General features: G+C 41.3%; 2 protein-coding genes across 2 annotated transcripts in view; one reads left to right on the top strand and one right to left on the bottom strand.

The window, feature by feature from the left end:
- Nucleotides 1-17926, bottom strand: part of LOC136543996 (L-type lectin-domain containing receptor kinase IX.1-like) — a 94924-nt gene that overhangs the window by 63183 nt on the left and 13815 nt on the right. The gene's annotated exons all lie outside the window — the stretch shown is intronic.
- LOC136541867 (L-type lectin-domain containing receptor kinase IX.1-like) lies at nucleotides 12949-16794 on the top strand. The gene is made up of 2 exons (XM_066534030.1): nucleotides 12949-14387; nucleotides 16001-16794. Exons 1-2 carry the CDS (start codon nucleotides 12949-12951, stop codon nucleotides 16716-16718), a joined length of 2157 nt encoding a protein of 718 aa, XP_066390127.1. The 3' UTR covers nucleotides 16719-16794.

Here is a 17926-nt window from a genome sequence, read left to right as displayed (position 1 = left end):
CTACTAGACACCTCTTTTTTCTTTTGCGGAGCGGCTCAATCTAAAACTGACTCTAAAAATATAGTTTCTAAAACGAGTCATCTCTACAAATCGATTTGTAGGGGCAGTTGATATTTCTAGCCACCTCTACAAATGACTCTATTTTTAGGGGTGGCTCTAGATCCAACCACCCCTACAAATAGATTCGTAGAGATGACTACCTTTAAAAATAGGCGCTGAACAGTAAAACTACATATTAAAATTCAAAATTTTTAAACGACTTCAGATGGAGAACTACCAAGACAAAAGTTTTAAATCTCGAAATGTTATACAACTTTATGCTTAACAACTTTTGAATTTGTTATCATCTATCTAGAATGGTTATAGATATTTCTATAGCCACATTGATTTACGTTAATGTTTATACTAATTTACGACAAAGTGAATACATATTTACGATATATGTGTTAGTATAATTCATGATGATATTTACCATAATATTATAGTAAATCACTTTGGAGGGAGTTACTATAATCTCGTGAATTAGAATAGTATTTACCATAACTTAGTGTGGCCACCGAATATGGATATTGATTATACAAATTATTTTCCACTCTATAGATATTGATTTATTGTAGCTATAGAGTAGTTATATATATACAGAAATTATTTCCCACACTCTATGGATATTGATTCATTTTCTGTAATAACATAGTATCTATATGTAAATGTGAGAGACATGTTTTTTTATTTTTTATATTGGCTGAGCTGATACAAATATATTTTCTGTAATAATATTTTATATTCTTTCACAATGACATATATTGGTAGGTTTAATACAAACTTAGGAGGTTACTTTGTATTATCTTTCACAATAACAAAAGTGGTTTATTTATAAAATGATTAGGAGTATTTTAAATTATCTTTCATAACGTCAAAAGTGGGTAATTTAGATGCAATGTTAGGGTTTTTAATTATGTTTCATAATATCAAAGCTTGGTAATTTAGATATAACTTTAGGGGATTATTTTGAATTAATTCACAATGGCAATTGTGAGTAACTTACATACAAATTTAGGGGGGTATTTTCAATTATCTTTCGTAATGGCAGAGATGGGTAATTTAGATAGAAAATTAGAGGGTTACTTTATGTATTTTTCATAACGGCATAGGTGGGTAATGTTTTTATAAATTATGATAGATTGGCTGACTATTATCGATGACGATGATTATAGTCTCCCAAACTAAAGGTCAGATATTTCTAATTATTGTGAGAATTTCTAGAATTTATCTTTTTTCTTAGCGCATCTGGTGAGAATTAACGTGGTGCTTCTAATGGGTATCTAATTAGTAATAGTAAGATGAAGAAGAACTTTTAATATCTAGGATATGGATAATCTAAATCTGATTTGTGGATGTGGGGTAGAATATGGAATCAACAAAATTCGAAGAATATGGATCACCCGCAAATTCTATGCAGATTATCTGATGTTTATAATAGGATATCCAATAATTTATGTTCCTACACTAAAACCTAGAGGAATTTAGGATTTAAAAAATGCTTATTAGTTGAGAACTCTTATTTTGTGATGTTGTTGTTTGACGTTATAAATTTTGAATTGAGATCTTGCTGCTCTTATTATATATTGGATAAAACTTATCATTTGTGAGTGAGGGTAACTTGTTAAGTGTTAATTGTGTTGGTGTCATAGCCCCAACATGGAATACAATGGAGGATTGTTGACTACTACTTGTTATTCGCTCTTTACAAAATTAATTATTGACAAGGATATAATTCTCTATGTATGCACATATTACTTGACTATTTAAATTTGTATCTGATCTGATTCTGCTCCGTATCCATACTAGTTCTAACATCCGGAAAAATCCACATTCACATCCACACCTGTGTATTATCCGCTCTGCTCCAAATCCGACAAACTAAAGCGTATGAGGATATCGAAGATGAGGCCATATACTGCCATTAGTTTATGTCTTCTCAAACGATGTAATCTATGTCCCAGCATAAGGAATATTAGTTGAGTTTCTTCATTGTATTAGTTGATCATGTTTGTACGCTCGGGGTTAATTTATTGAATTAAATGTAACAATGACGTTATTTTATTTCTTGAAGTGAGTCGTTGTTTACATATTGCCTCTAAATGATTATTCTATGATGATTATGTGCTATGCTAATGATAAAGAGAAGTATGACAAATGAGACCCTGATCGAAATTATAACATTTATTGATTAAGCCACATTTCGAAGGGGAGAAATAAAGCTTCTCATTAGAGCTGAGATACTTCATGTATCAGGCTTAATTTAAAACTTATGTTACTCAGCTCCTACCTTGTACCAAGAGAAGTTATGTCAAATAGTTGAGATAATATGGGAATTTAGAAATTCGAAACCTTGATTCTTGTAGTTCATTTCCTTGCGGCATTAGTAGACTTGTAGTTCATTTACTTACCTTAATTAATGTTGACTCTCATCATGGATAAATCTCTCCATTTAGTGAACTAATCTGAAGCACTTCATAAAGGCTGGCATGAGAAATCAGCATAACTTAATATTAAGGTGCGCAAGTTTCAGATCAACAAGGGGAATATTATGAGAGAATAGTCAAACCCTTGGTTCTATTGCCATATTCATTAATTAGCATGTCTACTCTGTGTATGACTCATAGCAAACTTCAACATAATGTGGAGCTGAGGAATGAAATTGTGCCCTTATACATATGGTTCACATGCTTAATTGTTTCATATTGCCAATGAGTTTGTGGAAGTTATGGTATTAATGGCAGCTGCATTACTGATGTGTATGGGCTGCTTAGCCAACACTAAGTCATTCAATTCAGATAAAGTACTTGGCCAATAAAGTCATACAACAAGTTGTGTTGGGAAATCAGAATTAGTTGAGCTTAGAAGCTGAGACATTGATCTTGAGGAAATATGGGTGTTGGCGGTGCTTAACTCACATAATCAACCGCCAACACTTGCATAAAATCCTAGCACACAAACACGAAACATAGAAATATGACTTTAAAACTGATAATTTCTACAAGTTTTGGTGTTTGACCATTTGCAGGAGGGCATTTGTGGAAGTACACATAAAGGGCTAAGAAATGTGCAAAAGAATGGAGCACTAACACCATTCTACACAAGCCTAAAGGAGAGAGGCCCAACCACTAGAAGATTTAGGGCCCATACGAGAGAAGAAAAATGACAAACCTAAATCCAAACACCACCAATCAGCACCAAACCCACATAGGCCCACTCTAGAAGACCAAAGAAGACCTCACAACAAAATTGGACTCAAGGTGGCCCACTTAGGGTGCGGCTGCACCCATGGTGCGAGCGACCCCTGCTGGCGTGCCTCAGGCCCAACCTTCTCCAGGCGGTTCATACCGCCTCTCTTTGGTCAGTTCAGGTGGTTTGGTGGTAAATTAAATGCTGAGGAGGGTGGTTTGCTCCATCCATAAGGGAATAGGGAATTTTCTAAGGAACCCCCTCCTCTCCACCTATAAAAGGAGGCTCCCTCCTCATTTGAACAACACCTCATGGAACAAGGAGCAACACCAAGAGCACCATCCCAAGGGCTTAGGCCCTAGCTAGCTATCTAGAGCAAGTAGTTGGAGAGATGTGAGGGAGAGCTTGGGAAAGCGTCGGACTTGTCGGTGTCTCCCCGTCTTGTACCACCTGCTCTATACTTCGTAAGTGAGTGTTCGTGGTTCTTTTGGATATAAAGTCTTTGATTAGTTAATCTTTACTCTTATTTGTTTGTGGGTTCATCATCCGTCCCAGTGGTGGATGGTCTAGTAGAGGCCTCCTGATAAAGAGGATCACCCTGAATGACAATAGAGTAGTAGTTGATAGCGTAGACGTGGTGTCTAGGCTAGAGGCTACCTTTGTTTGCCTCGTGCTCCACAGTGAGGAGTAGGTGGCTGGTGGTTATAGCCCTATCCATCCCATGTAATCCCCCATGTCTAGGCATGGCGTAGAGCCGTAAGCCAGTATCGCCTGGCAGACCATGTGCGCTCCGATGCCCAAAGTAAGCGAGTAACAATAAAGTTTATCTATCCTTAGACTCTTAACCATAGGAATCCTCTCTACCCTCTACCTACTCTATCCTTGTGTTGTCCTTGGATGAACTAGATAGAATATTTACCTTCATTCCCTGTGGAAAATACGATACCCTGAATACTTTCGGGTGAAATGCTACAATGGTAATTCCGTACACTTGCGGATCATTTTTGTTTGCATTAAGAAATACCAACAAGCATTTCTCGTGCCGTTGCCGGGGAACAGTTGTTGTATTTCCTTTGAACCTAGTTCATCCTCGTATCTGTATCTTTTCTTTTTTTTAATAAAAAAACACAAAATATTTTGACCATGAAAACTACTCCTATCCAATACCGGTCTGCTTCAAATGGCGAGTTCTCTGAGCCATCACCTTTCAAACCACCTGTTCATCTGGCTATGAACTCCGCCCTGGCTTGATAGCCATGGTTCGGGCACAACCCTTTCTCTGGACATGATAACAAAAACCCCTGCCATCACCTACTTGAGTTCGAGGAAATGTGTCCATGCCTGAGCTTCTTTGGCATGACACAAGAAACTCTAAAGTGGAAATTGTTTCCCTTCTCTCTCATGGAGAAGGTGAAGCAATGGTACACACACGCCATAGAAAGTATGAATGGGAACTAGGATGAACTTAAGGACAAGTTTTGTCTTGCATTTTTCCCCATGTCCCGTATCGTCTCTTTATCAAGGGCGATCCTCGACTTTTAGCAGCGTGAGAAAGAGTCTATAGGTGCAGCCTAGGCTAGGTTTTCAGCGTTAATACATGTCGGCCCAGACTTGTCTTTACCTGACAATATATTGTTGTGACTCTTTTGTTTGGGTATTGACATGGAAGCTGACCTATGCCTTGACATGACCCCCAGAGGTAGATTTACACACAAAACCATGACGGAACAGGTGACATTCCTTGAGCACTTCATGGACAAACACACTTCTTCCATCATAAAACCCTTCCAGGCAAAAGTCATGTTAGATTTTGAGGAGCCCTCATTAGCCAAATCCAAACCCATAACATTCTTAGATTCGACTCTTGAGCTCTCACCCGAATCACGGACGATGAAGGAAAGAGTAATTCATCCTTCAGAGTTCCCTATCAAATTCGAGGATTATGGCAATACCTCGAAGATATCATGGCACGTAAAGCACACAAAGAAGTTTCCCCAAGGTAGAACCATCAAAGGAATGGTTAATGGAAGTGAAATGTTCTTCTGAAGTCATTCGAATTCTTTCACCTTCCATGACTATGCCTTGTTCGTTAAGGGGAACTATTGTCAAAGCCCTACATAACCCCACAGTTGAGACTAATATTATGTCTAAATTCCTTTCAAAAACCCTGTTGGGCAAAATGCCGGTAGTCTCCACCAACAAGCTCTTCAAAATTCCCTCGGGATTCATCTTTGAATGTTGTGGGATTACTCGGGTCGTGCCAATCAAAATAGATGAAAATGAGATTCGCTTGGACTTCCATATCTATGCCATCCTCGAGTTTGATCTCCTCATAGGTTTCCCTTTTGAAAAGCTTATCCAAGAAAAAACGTCTCAAGGGAACCTTAGTGAAGAGTTCGGGAGGTGAAATTCATATCCCCGTTTGTTTCACCTGAGCTTTCTTGTGAAACAAAATGTTCATCACCACTCTCTCTCGAACTAAAGCTTTGTCCCACTGACCATCAAAATGTTGTTCTCAATAGTGGTCGAGATTCAACGTTGATTCTACATGATATATCTCTCAAGAACGAAAACTTATGTGCCATGGACATCTTGCTTATAGTACCCGATGTTTCTACGAGGATTCCAACCTTCTCCTAATCATCATTTCAAAACTTTTAGAAGAATGGTTGTGGATGCATATGTTTATGACAAATATTACAAATTCCGTAGTAGCACTATGGTACTAACCTTGCAGCTGGAACGACATTGCTAAATGCTTGGTGGCGAAGATGGGAACTACACCACCATTAATAATCGCATGATGAAGTTCCCAAGGTTAAGCTTATGACCATAAACTAAGCAGTGCTGGAAGATACCCTGCATTATGGTAAAAAAAGAATAATAATATAATAATAATCATAAATATATATATATATATAAAATAATGAAAAAACAACAACTACTTCCTCTTCAATAAAAAGCAAGAACATGTTGTCAATATAATATGCACCTTTGGGTATTCTTGTTTGCTAACCCTTTCAAGTGAAGATCAAGAAGAATAGGGGACATATGATGCCTAAAAAACATGGAAGCTGCATTGACTACATACCATGATGATCTTTGGTGATGGAACATGCTCGAAAAGGAGACCCCGACATTACACACTTGGTTTTTACACAAAAGTCCAAGTGTGGGGGAGGATGGTGAGTGTATCACCACAAGTTCCATACACACCAAAAGCCATCTTGGTCAAAAAGAAGAAAAAAATGATGACAGCTCTATCTTGCTAAAAAATATATAAAAAAGAGAGAAAAAAGGAGAGAAAAAATGATATATATAAACAAAAAAAGAAGAGAGGACTCTCATCCTCTAAAAACTTTGTTACCACCGAGGCCCATGGTCTATACACACTATTTGTGTGTATGGCCTAGCCTTAGGCTCACCTGAGTTGGACCACACATAATCTTGCAACTGCTGCAGCAACTTCAAATATTCATCCACATGTGCAGCCAATAAGAACACTCAGGTATGCAAAGGAAACTAAAATGTTCACCAACCCATTTACTCAAATTTGTCTTCATGGAAATATAAAATCATGCTTCCCTTGTTTATGTTGTATGCTCTAGTTTGGATGCATTCTCTAGCAATACATCCATAGGCGTTTTAAATTAAGCATGCTTCTCAGGTTAAAATAATCTTCTTTAATCAAATTTAAACATGGTGTTTAATTTTGGTTAATGAACTTGAGCAATTACTTTCATAAAACAATGGAGGTAATACATGATGGAGATAAATCAAGGCTATGATTATGTTGCAAACTTTACCTTTAGCCTTGCTTGAGTTATGTTAAAAGATAAAAGTTGGTGAATACTTTAAAAAATAATAATATATAATAACAACAACAATAGTAATAATAATAATATATAAAAAACATGATAATAATAACATTTAGGCTCCCCGGTGTTCAAACAGGCAGGGCCCCTTGTTGTTCCACTTCTATTTTTTTGTTGAACAAAAGCAGGTACAAGAATAAGTGTGGGGGAGATCTCTGAAGCATAACACACACTCGAGATTCCCCCCTCCCAAACATGTTGCACAACATCAACAATCAAGCATGTAGAAGGACATGATAGAAAGCTCCAGAGAGGATTGGCTAAACCAGAGGTTTAGCCAAACCACTTCTGACTCATTTAGCTCCTTTATCTTCAATGATGGTTTGTGCAAACTCTACCCTCAACTCCCTACAACCTTGAGTTTAAAACAAAATCTTGATCACTAAAAATAAACTCAATGAACCAACAATGCCCCTATACAAATTTGTCAAACCACACTTCATTCAAAGTTTTGAAAAGTGACATGTTTACAATATTTTAAGATAGAAGCTTGCGTAAAGTTTGTTCCATATACATACACTTATACTTGTGGGAAAATATTCTAATAGGACAATCATGTTGACTAAGTTGTTGGGAGGTGTGATATAGTTCTGACTTGGAAATCCTACCATTTCTATTCAAAGTGCTTGGAGAATTTGTTTTGATAAAAATATTATAAAACCATAGTATCACATACTCCTCATTTGGTGAGCAACTCCTACCAAAGCCAAATATAACATTTTACAAGTTTCAAGCCTTCCACATATGCTGCTTGTTATTGTGTTGAGTTTGGTCAAGTCTTGTTGACCCTTGTTGAGAGTTTTATCATGCTCCCAAGATCAAGATCACGTACACATGCTGCTCCTACACCACTGGGAGTACGCAAAAACATGCTTCCATCTAGATCCACTAAAAATTCTGCTCCTACACCGGGAGTAGACAAAAAACTATGTTTGTTAGAAAAATACTCCATTTTCTAAAAAGATAATGATCTTTTTCTAAATATGTGGTTGGGGGTCTTTGCTTAGTGCCAAGAATAAGACACTCGTAAAGAGGGTTTTGAATTTTTTAAAAAAAATCCTCTTTGCCGAGTGCCTTCACAAGAGCACTTGGCAAAGACATTTCGAAAAAAAATTCTTTGCCGAGCGCCGTGTCAGGGGCACTCGACAAAGTATTTTTTAAAAAAAATCTTTGCCGAGTGCCAGATTTGGGACACTCGGCAAAGAATTTTTTTTAAAAAAAACCTTCTTTGCCGAGTGCCTAACAACAGGTACTCGGCAAAGAAGGACGTGGCCGAACACCGTTACGCGGGATAGCCTATGCCGAGTGCCGCACTTTTACCGAGAGCCTGGCACTCGGCAAATAAGTCATTTGCCGAGAGCCTTTTTTTGCCGAGTGCGGCACTCGGCAAAGACTCGGCAAAGAAGGTCTTTGCCGAGTGTCCAATTTTTAAACACTCAGGCAAAGCAATTTGCACTCGGCAAAGATCCCGATTCTAGTAGTGAGAGGATGTCGGTCTAAAATATGGAATATTGACATAGCTGTATGCCAACAGCAAACCTGGTGTCACAACTGAATCTCGAAGAAGGAAGAAGTGATAAGGCAAACGAAGAGATTTATTTTCTCTTTTGATAACTGCAGTATCATTTCAGGATTGTCCAACACTCTGGATTTTCTCCTGATTTTGACCAAGAGAGCACCGATCTGGCCACAGGAAGACCAAATGTTGAGAATGTAGCTGTTTCTTTTTGGGTATTGGTGGGGATCTGGTGTTGTGCATTCAAAGGTCTAATATCAGATAAAAAGGATGTGTACATAGGGTCAGCAAACAATGATTCGAAATCCCTTACTCAGGTATACCCGACAAAAAAAAAGTTCGGTTTCATTTGAAGTATAGTGCTGAGAAAGCAAGTTGGTTAACCTGTGTGGCACTACTTTTACGTGCATTGCTGATCAAGGAGCTTGGGATCTATTTTGCTGATTGCCCACAAATAGCAAAAACTGTTGACGTATATTTTCGAAATCTATTGACGCTTTCAACCATCAACTCAACTTCTTACACCAAACAATCCTGGGATAAGCAGTGGCAAGTTTCTAGAAAGGTTCCATGCTGGTCTCATTTCCTACAGCCAAAAGAAAGATGCAGGTTTCAGGTTTGCATCTCCCTTTGTAGTTTGCACCTTTACTACTTAGCGCACAAATTTGAAGAAAAAAATGGTTACATAAATGGGAATAGATTATGTACAATATGTCTGTTAGGCTATCTTGTCTGCATTTGTCTTAATTTTGATCTAGCTTTGATTCTGAAAATGCTCGGTACATAGTATCCTTTATACCTTTTTCAGTTGACATCCCATTTGTAGATGTAAATCCCAAAATGATGGGAAAATTGGATCCATACCATTAAAAGATCCTGACTTTGAAAAAATGCTATCAAAAGATTCAGCTTTAGAGAAATAGCAGTGAAAGGTTGCTCCGTTGTTGATTTCTACCATTCTGTTAACTTGCCGTTCAGTCCGGCCTGGGCTGAGTCAATGACGACGACCATCGACATGAGCCGCCACCGTGCTCACCATGGTGCTTAGTGGAGCTTCACCTACCATTCCTAAATCTGAAATCCAGTTCTAGGCTACCATTCCTGAATCTGAAATCCAGTTCTAGGCTACCATTCCTAAATCTGAGGGTATAGGGAGAGATAGAAGGATGAGGGGTTTCCATTTTGGGGGTTCACAGCGTGTGTGTGTTGGGGGGGGGGGGGAGCAGGGGAGTATCGACTATCGAGCGCTATTGGCGGCCATTGTTGCGGCTCTGATGATCAAGAGCAGTTCGGTACAGACAAGGAGAGGAAGGGGCACGGCTTGGAAAAGGTGGAGGAGAGTCTATGGATGCTCACTGTCGAAGGAATCGGACCGCGCGGTGGTCAGGCGTCATGGATCGACAGGTGTGAACTCCTTCTGTGCTCGACAACAGAAAAGGAAGAAATTGGAGATGATGGACGGCAAGCAGCAGCTCGAGATGGCACGACGAGCTTAGTGTGGTGAAGGAGAGGGGAGAGGGAGCAGCTCCATGGGCTGTGGGCCGTGGCCGTGAACTGCAGCGCAGGGCGGACTGAATGCGAGCAGTGGCGTTGCCGACTGCTCATGGCTGTGGATTTGGTCATGGCAGCCTTCCTGCGAGTCCTGCGTTCTTTTATCTTATGAGCAACTTGAGCAAATCAACGGCAAGTTAACAGAAAATGGTTGAAATCAACAACGGAGCAACCTTTCAATGCTATTTCTGTAAATCTTTTGATGGTATTTGTCCAAAGTCAGGATCTTTTAATGGTATGCATCCAATTTTCCCCAAAATGATTGATGATTCATTTGAAACCCTTGGGTACAAGAAATCTACTCAAGAATACTACTTGAGCTACCTTTCCTTTGCACCAACGGAATAAATATTTCGTGAAGGTGGTTCAAAAAACCGCCATGAAAAAATATTTTGGGACATTATATTCCATAAATAAACCTTCATAAATTTTATTAATTTTCATGTATAGGTGTTGATGGTAAAAAAATGATATCGTAGACATATTTGGGCTTAACAATTTTGTTTGGCTAATACATGGAGTTGCAGCGGCTATAGAGCTTTTTTTTTGAGTTATTGTGAAGTATAACTGGGGCCGAGGGGCTGCGCGGGCGCTTCGTGACGAGCAGGGCAGTGGCAGCTCTTTGCCTGCGCACATAGGGAGATGTCGAGGCGGTTGTGGGGCCTGGGACGACGCAGGTGCGTGCGCGGTGCCGAAGGTGGGGCGGGGAGTAGGTGGGAGGGGCAGGACTGGGGCACCGGGGTTGCTGTGTGGGGGGCCACCCACGCACGAGGGCGGCGGCGTCTGCATCTCCCATAGGAGGAAGAAGGGAAGGGGATAGAGTTGTGGCTGACGAGCAGGTCCTATGTGTAAGCGAGAGGGAGGGAAAGAGATCTTTTTTGGGAGGGAGCTGGGCTGCGAATAAGAGAAAGAAAAAGATGGATGGTGGAGGAGGCTGGATTTTTGGCCCAACCAAAGTTTACAAAGTTCCGAACATTTTTCAAATTGATTATAGGTCATTTCCAGTGTTGGTAAATTCAATTCACATTTTGATTACGGTAAAGAACTGAAGGTGAGGTCCTCATTTTTCCTTGAACAACACCCTACAATTTGTTGCTATAAAATATTATGGCCATGAGTAGAACCAATGACTGTTGTGTAGACAAATTACCACCAAAACATATCTGTAAATATTATTCCTACAGGATCAAAATTTCATTCCCTAAAATTTGAATGTTTCTAAAGAATTTTATGTCCTATGTATACATGCTGAACGATTGCTGAGTCCTGTGGAAACAAAACTTGATAACAATACATATGATCCCCTTTGTAAGTTTGCTCAATAAAAACATCTAAATCTTGCATCACTTGCGCCTCAAACCGTATTCGTGTATTCGTTGATCCTGCTTCCCATGACATTATTTCAGTGCTTGCCAATTCAACTGTAGAGATCATGACACAGTTTGATGAATTTGAGGTGCAACCTAAGATGCAACTATTGCAGCGGAGCATTCCATGGCTTTGATGAAACAAATGTCTTCAGCACCACCGCCATGGCCACATCTCTCGCGTAATTATGAATTTATGATAGCAGAAGGTGCTTCTGTGGTCACCTAGATCTAGGAAAATTGGTTGAGGAATCAATTAATCTTGTCATGGTGATATGAACTTTTATGTGCGTATGCACAAATGCACAATACTATAAATGCATACCTTGATGATTGCAAGCCGTCAATGAGAATTTTAGCCATGCACAAAATTCAATTTGTAATATTGATATTCCGAACATTACGCTCGCATTATCGTTTTTTGTAACAATACAACACGTTCATGCTCGAACTATCAGGGCATTATTTGTTCCCGTTGTAACGCATGGAAATGTCAATACAATAGAGTTTGTGAGCCTACGACTCCGCGCTATCCGTGATTATGATAATTTTACGAACCTTGTTTTTTGATTAAATGTTACTTTCATGTTGGTATTTAATTTTGTAGTATTGTTATCTTATCGTGCGATTCATGTGTTTTTAGTACAAAAGTTTAATTACCCCGTAGCAACGTAAGGGCACGCTACCTTGTACTTCTATAAAAATAACAAGTTAAAGTTAAGTTTTAGAGACCTTGTCGCTGTATAGGACGGTATCCTGTCCGTTCGTCCTACTAATGAGTGATGACTGGTGTGGCCTTACCAACCGAGTTTGGTTACAAACGGGTTAGCCTAGGCCATTACTATAGCCACACCCACGCTATGCTTTTGCGCCGGACACCTGGACTCTTCCTCCGCAGCCCATCAGGTGAAAGCAGAAGGATTCTCTCCCGAATGGCTAGATGGCTCTCAGCACTCTTCAGAATTCTGAACCCGATCTTCCCATCGCATTCCTCCGTTTGGAGTCCATCAACAACCTGTCCATTTTCAGTTTGGCCGTGTTCATTTGTCTCGTTTGTATGGCCGCTCTGGTGCTCACCTGCACACACCTATTTACTCCTCCTCGAAATCCCAAACCAGCCAAATGGCCTGATAAATAGCTGGATATCACTTCAATCCAGCATCCAGGCCGGCTACTATGCTTGCTTCCAGAACACAACAGGACGATACGAGATGTACTCCATAGACAACTCCTAAGGAAGAATGGCTAATGTGTCCAGGGCTCCCGCTGGACACTCCGTGGTAAGCCGCAGTGCTGCGTCCTAGTCCTGCTCCTATGGAGACACCTGCAGACCTGGTCAGCATGAGTGTCTCTGTGCAACAATTTTCCTACCAAGCCTAGCAGCTCTCCCTGCTACGACCAAGCTCCAACAATGGCGGTGACGAGCTCTCGCTGCCTTCTGTCCACGCTGTGCTGCCTCTTCTACCTGCTGTCCTCCATCCACGTCCCCCTCGCCGCCTCGCTCTCCTTCCACTTCAACTTCTCAGACCCCGACTCCACCTGCACCGCCCATAATGCAGAGCTGGCCTGCTCCGGCGACGCCTACTTCCACAGCACCGAGAACGCGATCGAGCTGACCAAGAACGACATGGGCGACCGCAACAACCACAGCGTCGGCCGGCTGACGTACACGCAGCCGATGCCTCTCTGGGACGGCACCACCGGCGAGCTCGCCAGCTTCACCACCTCCTTCACATTCCGGATCAAGCCGGCTCGACAGGACTCGCCGGAGCCGAGCGCCGACGGGATGGCGTTCTTCCTCGCGCACCACGCGTCCGGGGTGCCGCCCCCCGGCAGCTTCGGCAGGAACCTGGGCCTCTTCAACGACAGCACCAACAGGGACGCCAGGGGCGACGACCGCGTCGTGGCGGTCGAGTTCGACACGTTCCAGAACGCCGAGTGGGGAGAGGTGGACGGAAACCACGTCGGGATCGACGTCAACTCCATCTTCTCTGCTGATTCCATCTCGCCCAACAAGAGCATCAAGTCTGGTGAGACCTTGGCCGCCGACGTCGCCTACGACAACAGCACGGAGACGCTGTCCGTCACCCTCCGTATGAACGGGGCACCGTACCGTGTCAGCGCCAACGTCGACATGAGGAGAAGCTTGCCCCAGATGGTGGCCGTCGGCTTCTCCGCTGCCACCGGCAAAAACGTCGAGGCGCACCAGCTCCTGTCGTGGTCCTTCAACTCTTCTCTCGCCATGTCACCTGGGGAAGCACCTGCACCTGTGCCCTCTCAAGCCATCACCTCCAAAAGGCATTCCAAGGCGCATAGCAGCATGATAGCAGTATCTGCTGCTGCAGCTGTGTTTGTGGTTATATGCGCTTTAATTGGGTTTGTTCTGAGGCGGAAACTGAGGATTTGGAAGAAATCCAAGGAAGCATCCGGATCCGGCGGCGGCGGCGGCGAACTCGACGAGGAACACGACGGCGGCGAGGCTGAGTTTGAGAAAGGCGTCGGCCCAAAGAGGTATTATTACAGCCAACTTGCGGCCGCGACGAGCAATTTCTCTGAAGAGATGAAGCTGGGGAGAGGCGGCTTCGGCCACGTCTACCAGGGATGCCTCAAGATCGACGGCCAGGACCGCCATGTGGCCATAAAGAAGTTCTCGGAGTCGTCCGTGCAGGGGAGGAAGGAGTTCGAGGCCGAGGTGAAGATCATCAGCCGGCTGAGGCACCGCAATCTCGTGCAGTTGATCGGTTGGTGTGACAGCTGCAAAGGTCTCCTCATCGTCTACGAACTCGTGTCGGAGGGCAGCCTTGACAGGCACATGTATAAAAACACGAGGTTGCTTACCTGGCCTCAAAGGTATGATCGACTTTTTTTTTTTTTTTGCTGCATTACATGTTTACATGGAACTGTCGAAGAGCAAAGCCTTAATTGTTCTCCTATACGAATAATGATTGTGCTGGAAATTCCTCAACATTCAATAGCTCATACTGTTGAAGTATCAAATGCATGCCCTTCCTATCATCTCAATTACCCCATATGTTCCAAATTATAAAACATTCTGATTTTTTAATATATATATATATATATATATATATATAGCTTTTTACTATATATCTAGATAAATATTATATCTAGATAAATAGCTCATACAAAGTTTTTTTTTGCCAATTACTAAGACATACTCCCTTCGTCTCCAATAAATAAATTTCTAAAGTTTATAATTTGTCAAAAAAAAAAACATTCTATAAAAAACATAGGACACTGCCTCGTAATGCGGAAGCTAATCATGAGGGCATATAAACAATAACTACCAAATCCAAGAGATATTCTCCAGAAAAGAAATTAAAAGAAGATGAGTCCTTAATTTGTCTGAAAATTTCTGAAAAAATATTATTTATTTTGAAAAACGGGTAGAGTACATAAGATTATTTTGCCTAGTTTCCCAATAGACATGAAACCTAACTAAGATTCATGCTTTAGGATGGTGTGGGTATTAGAGCATCTCCAAGAGTTTCCTAAATCCATTTCTAATCCTTGGTTTTTAGCAAGATAAGAAAACCCCCCTCTCCAACAACTCCTAATCCATCATCCTAATCTTTTAGAACTTGGGAAAAATCACCCTATTCCGCGTAAAGTTACACGCTTCTGAGTCGTGCGTATCTTCTCTCTTCCGCGCGTGTTTGTCGGCCAATCTAAAGGTGGAAGGGCGTGGAAAGAATAAATAGTAGGAAAGAGTTACTGATGCAAATGTACAAGAGAGAAAGAATATATAAAAGTGGTTAGGATAATTTAGAAATAGTATATGATTCCTGATGTAAAATTGTCTTCTATATTTTAGGAGTGGATTATTAGAAACTTTTAGAGATGGCCTTCTTTATTCCTTCCAATACTTTTTTTTAAGGAGTTGTAAAACTTCATATTTTTAGGAAGAAAATATTAGGTACTCTTAGAGATGCTATCAGTTGAACTTTCTTAAACCTTAGTTATTTATAATAAAGTTACAGTTAATTTTACCCATGAGTTATAGGCACTATCTAGGTGTAATGGTATCCGCTTGTTTGGTTTATGGGCAAGCGCAGCCACGCTATAGTTTAGGTGCGCCATAATTTCTTAAGCTATTGTTGAATTCTCTGCCATAATGCCATTCTTCGGCCCCACTTGTCAATTGATCCATTTCTTTGCCAAACAATACTTATGGTGTGAGTGAATAAATTGTTAGCCACGCATTTTATGAAGTTTGGGAAAGAAATATGGTAACTTTTGGTCATATAATCCAAGCACACCCACGGGTAATGATGGTGTAGTGAAAATTAAGATGCTATAACCTCCCATGAACTTGAACATTTTAGCAATGCCACAATTTTTTATATGGTATTAATTATTTGGCAATCTTATGTTTCAAAATACTATTCTGGTAACAATTTTCCTTTTTATACATACATACAAACCTTATCATCTTCTATCAACAGGTACAAGATCATCATCAGCCTCGGCTCTGCGCTGCGGTACCTCCACGCGGAGTGGGAGCAGTGTGTAGTGCACGGCGACATCAAGCCGAGCAACATCATGCTGGATTCCTCGCTGGACGCCAAGCTGGGCGACTTCGGCCTGGCGAGGCTGATCGACCACGGCGTGAGGCCTGCCACGACGAAGGTGGTGCTGGGCACCGCGGGATACATCGATCCGGAGCTCGTCAACACGCGCCGCCCCAGCGCCGTGTCGGACGTCTACAGCTTCGGCGTCGTCCTCCTGGAGCTCGTCACCGGCCGGCGCCCGGTGGAGGAGCCCGACGACAGCGACGACCTGTTCGTGCTGGTGAGGTGGGTGTGGCGCCTGTACAGAAGGAATGCCATCGCCGAGGCGGTGGACGAGAGGTTGTTGAGCCTCCAGGGCGATGATGGCGAGGTGGAGGAGCGGAGGCAGATGGAGCGAGCGCTGGTCGTGGGGCTCTGGTGCGCTCACCCGGACCGCAGCGAACGGCCGTCCATCGCGCGTGCCATGCACGTCCTGCAGTCCACGGCGGATGTGGTGAAGTTGCCGGTGCTGCGGCCGCAGATGTACAGCGGCGACACGTTTCATACCGTAACCATGGGAGGAGATGGCTACGGCGATCTGTCTTTCGGGGAGACGTCCACCGGCAGTGACACGTCGACTGGCGGCTGCAATTCTCGTTCAGAGAGCAAATGAAGAGCGAATGATCCAAATGATGAAATTCGATATGTATTTATGCAATGCTTTAGCGGTTGTTTATGATCCGTAACAGAATCCCACTGAAAATACATCCCTAGTTATTTTTCTTTGCATTAATTACTATTACTCAATCATGTGAACTTGTAAACATAAAGGAAAATACTAATGCTAATTTCTTTAGTTTTACTTTCAAAAAGTTGTAACTGACAGCCTAACAAGGAACCTACATATGAATCAGATGCTTGCAGCACTCTACACTTGTCACTTGTGTCTCCTCCTGTGGCTTGATGCTAATTGGGCAGGTTGTCCAGATAGGGCAAGTCAACATCTGACTATGTCATTTTTTAGTGACAATCTCGTCTCAATGGTCCTTCCTGATCAAGTATCTCGTACCAGCGCTCAAGCAGAGTATCGTGTCGTGGCCAACACTGTATATATCACTACTAGACACCTCTTTTTTCTTTTGCGGAGCGGCTCAATCTAAAACTGACTCTAAAAATATAGTTTCTAAAACGAGTCATCTCTACAAATCGATTTGTAGGGGCAGTTGATATTTCTAGCCACCTCTACAAATGACTCTATTTTTAGGGGTGGCTCTAGATCCAACCACCCCTACAAATAGATTCGTAGAGATGACTACCTTTAAAAATAGGCGCTGAACAGTAAAACTACATATTAAAATTCAAAATTTTTAAACGACTTCAGATGGAGAACTACCAAGACAAAAGTTTTAAATCTCGAAATGTTATACAACTTTATGCTTAACAACTTTTGAATTTGTTATCATCTATCTAGAATGGTTATAGATATTTCTATAGCCACATTGATTTACGTTAATGTTTATACTAATTTACGACAAAGTGAATACATATTTACGATATATGTGTTAGTATAATTCATGATGATATTTACCATAATATTATAGTAAATCACTTTGGAGGGAGTTACTATAATCTCGTGAATTAGAATAGTATTTACCATAACTTAGTGTGGCCACCGAATATGGATATTGATTATACAAATTATTTTCCACTCTATAGATATTGATTTATTGTAGCTATAGAGTAGTTATATATATACAGAAATTATTTCCCACACTCTATGGATATTGATTCATTTTCTGTAATAACATAGTATCTATATGTAAATGTGAGAGACATGTTTTTTTATTTTTTATATTGGCTGAGCTGATACAAATATATTTT

The sequence above is a fragment of the Miscanthus floridulus genome, chromosome 3 (genome assembly GCF_019320115.1).
Source record: "Miscanthus floridulus cultivar M001 chromosome 3, ASM1932011v1, whole genome shotgun sequence".
NCBI lineage: Eukaryota > Viridiplantae > Streptophyta > Magnoliopsida > Poales > Poaceae > Miscanthus > Miscanthus floridulus.
This window is presented reverse-complemented; position numbering and strand designations above follow the sequence as displayed.

Coding starts and splice junctions, on each gene's coding strand:
- LOC136541867 (XM_066534030.1), top strand. CDS start 12,949: ATGGCGGTGACGAGCTCTCGCTGCCTTCTGTCCACGCTGTGCTGCCTC. Junction 14,388..16,000: donor TTGCTTACCTGGCCTCAAAG/GTATGATCGACT, acceptor TTCTATCAACAG/GTACAAGATCATCATCAGCC.